Source organism: Montipora capricornis, chromosome 10, assembly GCF_036669925.1.
Source record: "Montipora capricornis isolate CH-2021 chromosome 10, ASM3666992v2, whole genome shotgun sequence".
NCBI classification, from domain to species: domain Eukaryota; kingdom Metazoa; phylum Cnidaria; class Anthozoa; order Scleractinia; family Acroporidae; genus Montipora; species Montipora capricornis.
The window spans coordinates 49,962,832-49,970,735 of record NC_090892.1 but is presented as its reverse complement, the minus strand read 5'-3'; the positions used below and the strand labels follow the sequence as shown (position 1 = coordinate 49,970,735).

General features: G+C 37.5%; 1 protein-coding gene across 1 annotated transcript in view; it reads left to right on the top strand.

Annotated features, from left to right (window-relative positions):
* The first annotated feature begins 37 nt into the window (after positions 1 to 37).
* LOC138020017 (targeting protein for Xklp2 homolog) overlaps positions 38 to 7,904 on the top strand; it is a 9,143-nt gene continuing 1,276 nt past the window's right edge. Inside the window, exons 1-7 of the mRNA XM_068867003.1 lie at positions 38 to 260; positions 343 to 676; positions 2,267 to 2,443; positions 2,981 to 3,290; positions 4,356 to 4,687; positions 4,965 to 5,130; positions 6,321 to 6,497. Coding sequence (XP_068723104.1) covers positions 164 to 260; positions 343 to 676; positions 2,267 to 2,443; positions 2,981 to 3,290; positions 4,356 to 4,687; positions 4,965 to 5,130; positions 6,321 to 6,497 — 1,593 coding nt within the window. The 5' untranslated portion in view covers positions 38 to 163. The remainder of the gene's footprint in view (positions 261 to 342; positions 677 to 2,266; positions 2,444 to 2,980; positions 3,291 to 4,355; positions 4,688 to 4,964; positions 5,131 to 6,320; positions 6,498 to 7,904) is intronic.

The window sequence follows — 7,904 nt, the reverse complement described above, 5'->3', positions numbered from 1 at the left end:
CTGGCCAATGGTGAAGCGTCTTAAAAAGCGTCAGTTTGGAGCGGTCAGTTTCAAATCTAACGACCCCTGTAAGGTGGCACTGCCGAGATTCTGTGTTTATTTTCATCATTTTTTCGCAGTAGAATTCGCTATCCCGAGAGTATAATAGTTGTAGCGATAGATCATGAACTCAGAGATCGATCCAGATTACGAGTATGATGCGCCTCAGTTTGTCGACTTCACGGCACAGCAACTGGATCCCGACGCTGATAAATGGTTTGGTAAGTCTGCTGTATTCTATGAGGAACACATTTCAGATTGAAATATATTTTACAAAAATTATAAACTTCTCTTCGTTGACAGATCTGAAGGCAGCTGATGAAGGTGGAGTTGCAATCGCAAACGCAACAGATCAAGATACAAATGAATTGTTTCAGGAACCTAAAGACGTGGTTCATCATGACAACGTGGTTGTCTCGGAAATTCCAGATGAAAATGTTTCCACAGTAAATACATCAGAACAGGATAAAAAGGCAACGAATGATGAGACAAAAGAGTTTGTTCCGAAAAAGCAGCCTCCCAAAAATGTTGTTACTTCGTTGGCAGATTGGGTTTCAAAAGCTCCAGCTGCACCGCCGGTTGTCATGAAAGGAGAAACCAAGAACATCGACAGCGGTTCACGAAGCCAAGCCAAAAGGTATCACAGCTTATATATTGTTCTGTTACACCGTCATAATCTTATCCAAGAGAATAATTGTTTTCTGTCCATTTTACCATCAGACTTAAGTCGAATAAGGGAGGGTTTATCTTGCCAAGCCCTTCTTGCATTAAGGAAAAATTAAATGAACTGTACTGGCGCGCCTTGTTGTGCGCTCGAGCTTATTTGGCACGAATCAGACTTTCTGATACTACTTAACCTGTGGTTAGTGCATTACCATGCTTCGAGCAAATTATCATCCCAGGTAGCTAGCAGTACTTACATTAATAGATTTAAATTACTGTATTAATATATATTTAAGTTTGTTTGAACGTTCTTGAGTCCCAAATCTTTGTTCAATAACTGAAAGCTTTCCGTTCTGAAACCGTTGCTTAGACCGGTAAGGGACCAAGCATTTATTACGTCTCGAGGTGGTGGGCAGTGGTTTCTAAAAATGTGTAGTGTATCAAAGCTGTACCCCCAAATAAATTTCACATGAAAACTAGACCTCCCCTTTCCAATTATAATAACTTAGAGAATGTAAACCCCCCCCCCCCCCCCCACCCTCCATGCTTTTTTAATGGTTAATCTGACATCACTGTTAAGCTCAGACAGATCCTTCCATTGAACACAACCGATTGAGGTGATCATAATGGTGATGGCTCGATGAACTTCAATGAATACTCCAGCAAGTTAATTTCTTTCAACCATGACGCAAACTATTGTTTGCCTTTCTTCCCTGTTTGTTTGAATGAATAATAAGACCTGTAGATATGCACAAATAGATTGAAAATTATACTGGAGACAAGGGAGCAGTGATCCTGCCGTTGTTGACCTATGGTCTGAGTCGTCTGGGGCTCATGCTGTAACAGCAAAATTCTTCTGAATAAGTCTTTGGAACGGCTTCATTGCAGAAGCAGCTAGACTTATTTTTAACTTTCCTAATGACATGGAGCCAAGCGCAGGGGTGTAACCTTAAGTCTCACTACAAATCTGCAATATTTATTTGTATCGATGAAGCGTACCACGAACGACTGCCAGACCCTGTATCTGAACACATAATTATCAAAACGGACTGTAGGTTACGTGTCACAAGTACCAGATTCACTATCCATCCCATGTTTTAACACCCGCTATATGAAAGACTCTTTAGCGCACAGAGGTGCGCTGCTCAGGAACTCCTTGACAAGCAAACACCGCAAATTAGTTAATTTCACTTGTTATGGGAGTCTCAAGTGGAAACTGAGATTATTTGACAATTTTAAGAATTTTACTTTTAAAGTGCCATCTGCTTCCACCTGCACTTTTAGATCGGAAGATTTTGTTTATACATAACACTTACAAAGTTGAACTTTAAAACATTTTAACCTCATTTAAATGTATACATGTACATCTTAGGTTTTAGACAAGTTGTAAATTCTTGTAATTCCTTGGAGAAACAATCCCACAAGCTTTTAGCTTTGAATATTACATGTATCGTTTTTAAAATAAAGAATATGATTGAACCTAAATAGGAATGATATTTAATGGAAGAAAATCCAACAGTCAGTATTACAATGTCGTACATGTACGTGTATTTTTGTTTTTAAGGAAACGTGAACGCAAAGAGTCTGTAAGAAAGTCAGCTCGACTGAGAAACATGTCCACATCCTCCACATCATCAACATGTTCTTCAGCATCCAGTGTCTCTGATGGTTGTCCAGTTGATAGGAAGGTCCCCAAGATCAAGCCCCAGTTAGTTGTTCCAGTAACACCAATTGTTTTGAGGTAAACATGTAGGAGAGGTTTTACCCATGGCTTCAACTTGGAAGCCTAATACTCACAACCCCAGTGAAATACAACTTTGAAAGTACTAACAAGCATCCATCTATCCTGCTGCTATTTTTGGTGGGTGTATTCATACAGCAGAAATGTCATAGAGCAAATTAGAGCAGTTACGGTGATTTATCTAGAAGTCAGACAAAGTTGATGTATTGTAGAACTTTAGAGCTCACTCACTGTTAGGGGACATTTTTTCAACTGTCCAGCAAAACTCCTGAGAGTAGCTCACAAGTGTTTGGTTTACTGATAGAAAATAAAGTGCCATTATGATAGAAGTTTTAATACAAAGCTTGTGGCATTACTTTTCGCAGCCCCAGTAACTAAACAATTCCATGTTTTGTCTGTTCTGGACCTTAAGAGTTCTTTGCTAACCACAAAAAGTGTTACTTGATGGTACATTTCAAACTGGCCAAAAGTTTTATTTCATTGGTGACTTCATTGACTCTTACCGTACTAGCTTTGACTGTTAACCTTACCTTATAGAAGAAGTACAGAAACCAAGACAGCTCCCAGCCATGCACAGAAAGATAGAGAAGCAACTGAACTAGAGATTATTGCTCAAAAACAGAAGGAGATGGCCGAAAAACTGAAACAGAATAAGTCTTCCATGAAAAAAGCTTTGGCAGGTCAATCTTACATGCCATTCAGAAGTGCTGTGGACAACCTCACTCATCCTCAAGAATTCCACTTCGCAACTGATGATAGGCTTGGCCCAAGTAATAACAATGTGCAAGGCACAATAGAAAAAGAAAAGAGTTTTGTTGGCTCTTTGAGGCAACATCCACCTTCTCCAGTAAGTGTAAATAGTGGTTTGTGAGTAAATGTTAATTGAATGTGTTAATCAATAAACCAGATCTAGTGTAATCTCCTTGACAAAAAACCCGATGCAACCTGTCTGAAATCAAAGCAAATATACATGTCCACATTGAAAAGGTTTATAAAGTTGACCTTTTTTCCCCTTAAATTTGTTTATTTACTTATGCATTATTTATTCATTTAAATTGTTTTTTTGGTCCATCCATTCATAATCCTTGAGACTTTAACCAAGATTTGGAAATTAAAAAGACTGAAAAGCAAAGAAAGTTGATTTTTCCTTCACGGCCAATTAGACACACATCAGGGTAGATACAGGGGCCTATAGGTCAGCAAAGACCTCACATGCCAGTTTTATACGAACACTGATAAAATAAATACTGCTCACCATTCCTCACAATACAAACATGTGTCTTCAGAAACAAACTAATTCACAGCAAATTAGTGTGACAATGCACTGACTTGAAAACCTAAAAAACACTTTTTGGAAAAAAAAAAGAACAGTACCCCCCGTTATGTCATACTATACCCCCAGCGATGCCACTAACTCTAGGAGCTTAGTGATGATAACAAATCATGGAAACTAACAAATGAATACACACTTAAATCAAACTTGGGAGCTGAATTGTTGCTGACCAAGTTCTAATGGTTTTCAAATTGTAACAGCCTACTATATAATATATCTGACACTCATGGCACAGCATGGCAACAATCCTCCTGTCCATGCTGGCAAAATAATTATTATTTTCTGTCTATTACGCTTCCCTTCATTGTAGGGGTTCATTAGAAGCCGGTCACCGGCGGTATACCGCCGTCTGTTTGTCAGAAATTTGCCTCTCACCACTGTCTTTTCTGCCTTGATTTTCACTCAAACCCTTGTAAAAGATGAGAGTGACCGCCGCTTACATTGATTAGTCCAGGCATCTTCTGCAAAAGTTATTGAAACCCCTGCATTGTCAGAAATACTATTCTGAACAGCCTTGCGGACAAAATTGATTTGAAACATATTGAAGATTGAACAAAATCATTTTCACTTCTTTTCCAGACATTCAAAAACAGAAAACCAACAAAACCTGTACCGTTTAAAATGATGGAATCAAGGAAACGTAAGGAGCCAGATAGTGATGACAACCCTGTTGGCCAATATCAGTCTATGGCTCAGAAGGTTTACCAGTGGCAGAAAAAAACACCAGAGCGTTTCCGGGTGAAACCCTTGAGTGAACAGAATCAAGGTCCCCCACAAACAGAGATAGACAAAGTTCCACCAAAGCTGACAGCTCCCAAGACACCAAACCTGAAGGCAAGGGATAGAAAAAGGACAATAGACTGCGTGAGCAGGGAGGAACAGGAAAGGATGCTTGCGGCTGAAATGAAGAAGTGAGATATTTTTTTGGTATTTTTTTAAAGAACCTTGACTTCCGTGTATGGCACTTCCTCATGAGGTGTGATCACTCACCAAAGTTGAATTGATCAAATCTGATTTTATAAATTTACTGATTTCCATAAAATAAAGAGTTTTTTTTTTTAATTAAAAGAAGAACTGATTAACAATCAACTTGACCACTGGCAGGAAAATACTAACTACAAGTGGCTCACCCTCACCGTGTGCCAAATGTGACAAAACTAATGCTTGCAGTATTTCATTTTGAAACAGTTACAAATTCAAGGCAACTGAGCTGAATCACAAAATCTTTGAGTGCAATGGAACACTGGGTGTTTTCATGGAACCAAAGAAGCCTCTTACTGAGATAGAACCATTTCATTTCCAATCTGAAGAGAGAGCTGAGCTGCATAAGGCAAAGGACCACATCGACCATGAGGTTTGTTGGTTAAAAAATTGTGTAGTTGGTAATTAAGGCTGATTCCAGAGCAGAAAATTCCTCTTTCTTGGGAGACCTTTTGCGATAAATGGATTGGCTGCATAAAAAGACTGATAATTAGGACTGCATAGTGGAGTTTAAATAGTTTATGTGTAATGAGTTAGTAGTTTACAAAAAGTAAAGGCAAGTGTACAGAACAAGACTTGTTTAAATACAGTAATTATGTGCACAATTACCCAGTACATCCGGCCGTGTAAAACATGAACTCCAAATAGCCATCGCATTATTTTAAAAAAACTATTTTAAAGCGTCAATCCATTTTTAAATGTGCGAATAGTGCACTCTGCCCAATTTGAAGCACATATTAAACCTGTGCAACTGTCCAATTTACGCTCAAATCAGGACTGAGGGTTCAGAAAAAATGGCTTCTGTAGTAGTAACAAAGTTACAGATTCAGACTGGCACAGTATGACGGGTTCTTGTTTGGAGGGGATCTAACTGACAAATTTTAGGCTAACAGGTTCTTAAAAAATAGGTTCTCAGGGTTTTACTGTATCAATATCTTAATTTGCCTTTGATCATTGCACATATTGTAAAAATGTTTTGTACAGTGCATTTGAAAATGTATGTCGAATTTGTGTGTTGGAAAATTCATGTAATTTTATTATTATCATACATGGACAGTGTATGTAGGGTTCGTACGGGTCATGGAAAACCTGGAAAGTCATGGAATTTAAGAATTTCATTTTCCAGGCCTGGAAAGTCATGGAATTTTATGGTCAGTCATGGAAAGTCATGGAAAATTATCATAATTATTATAAATCATTGCAGTTGTCAAAGCAAGGATAAAATGAAACAAAGACGAGTTTCTATCAAACAATCGGAAGTCTGGCGGACAGAGGTCGTTAATTTATTCAAATTTGAACTGAGTTATGTCAGAAAGTATCCTAAGACAAGGAGTTAATTTTCTTATGTGACAGCTAAACTTAAGGTCATAGAAAGCCAGAAAAGGTCATGGAAAAAGTCTTGGAAAGTCATGGAATTTGAAGAGCTTATTTTAATAAAAGAGTATGAACCCTGGTATGACAGCATTCCTTGCTGCAGGCTATTACCGGTATCTGATTCTAATATGGCAAGCTTACTGATAGACAAATAAAACCATTGTGATTGCATGCAATTTTTATGGATAGGAGGAAGAGGTACATTTCAAGGCACAAGCACTTCCTGACTTCAGCAATGCATTCAAACCAGAATTACCACACCATTGTACAGAATCACAGCCATTCTCATTTGATGGACGTGACAAGGAAATGAAGCAAAGGAAAGAGGAAGCAATCAAAGCAATCATTTTGGAAGAGGAAAAGAAGGTACATGCATGTTTATATCTACAGTGTAGAACATTTAAGTGGAGCACAGTTTGTTCATAGTCTAATATGACTGTTCTATTAAGGGCGATGCCTACTATTGTTAATGCGCATACGTTCTGCACATCTCCAGATACTCGGATTTCCTATCGGTAGTGCTTGCTAATGCAGGGATATTTTTGCGCCGTTTAAGTGTATGCGGAGAAAGCAGAACTTAGCAAGTGCTCTTGGTATCCAAAAAGAAAACTGGGGGTAACCAGGCATTTTTCAGAGATAATTAAGCTTTAATTTGGAAAGGAACGCCATACATTGCTTTGTATTTTAAAACTTTTTGCTAATATTGTTGATTAATTATCTTTGAGAAATGCATGGTTACCCCCAATTTTCTTTTTGGATTTTAATAACACTTGTTGAGATCTGCTTTTTCCGCATATTCATAAAACTGCGCAAAAATACCTTTGAAGAGGTAATAGGTTTTCTCTGGTTGCAGTGGTTTTCCCCAATCTGATTTGAAATTTCCCTAAGGAGAAAATTTATTTCTACAATATGGCTCCAAACGATTTTACTTACTTAAATAGTGGTTGTTATTTTCATTATCATTATTACAAATGTATGTCTAGAATCCTTTCTCATCTTTTTATTGTTTGTTTTTTTTACCGTTACAACCAGTTTAGAATTTTCCCAAGCTGTTCATGGTATTTCATTGTGACAGTCATATGATTGTGCGCATATATACTTCCTGTCTAAAGTTTAAGTTTGAGTTTAATGAAGCTTCCTACCAATGTACAAAAGAAAATATATATACAAAAGTACAGTAGGTAAAGGAAAGCAACAGGGGGAAACTGAATTCCCAAATAAAAACTGCCCTCCAAAAATTAAAGGTAAGACAATTAAGAATAGTATATCTAATATATGCGGCCCTATGCCCCATTGGGGGCAATAAGGACTAATATATATATATCTAATATATAATAACACATTGTGTACGAAAACTAAAAAAAAAAAACAATCTATTTACGAAGGTAATTAATTAAGTAGTAAAGTTTTAAACGAGTTAAAGCTAGAAGCAGACATTGAGTTTGGTAAAGAGTTCCAGTCATTAACGTAACGGTTAAAAAATGAAAATTTAAAATAGTTTGTCCTCGCCGCTTTAGGCCTAATTTTAAAGATATGGTTACTTCTTGTTCTTGTTGGGCCAGTCAGATCCACATACCTTTTGCTTGATAACTGAAGTTGGGGTGGAAATGTTAGATTTAGTTTTTACAATATCCCACGATTTGATATTACAAAAGCCAAAATCTATCTGGTGTGTAGTGTGCACCCAGTCCTACTGTAACCTGCGATCAGGCATTCTTTCCTTTAGGGTGCAAAAAGTATGAAATGTACGTAGGCAGGGAGGGAATGATTTTA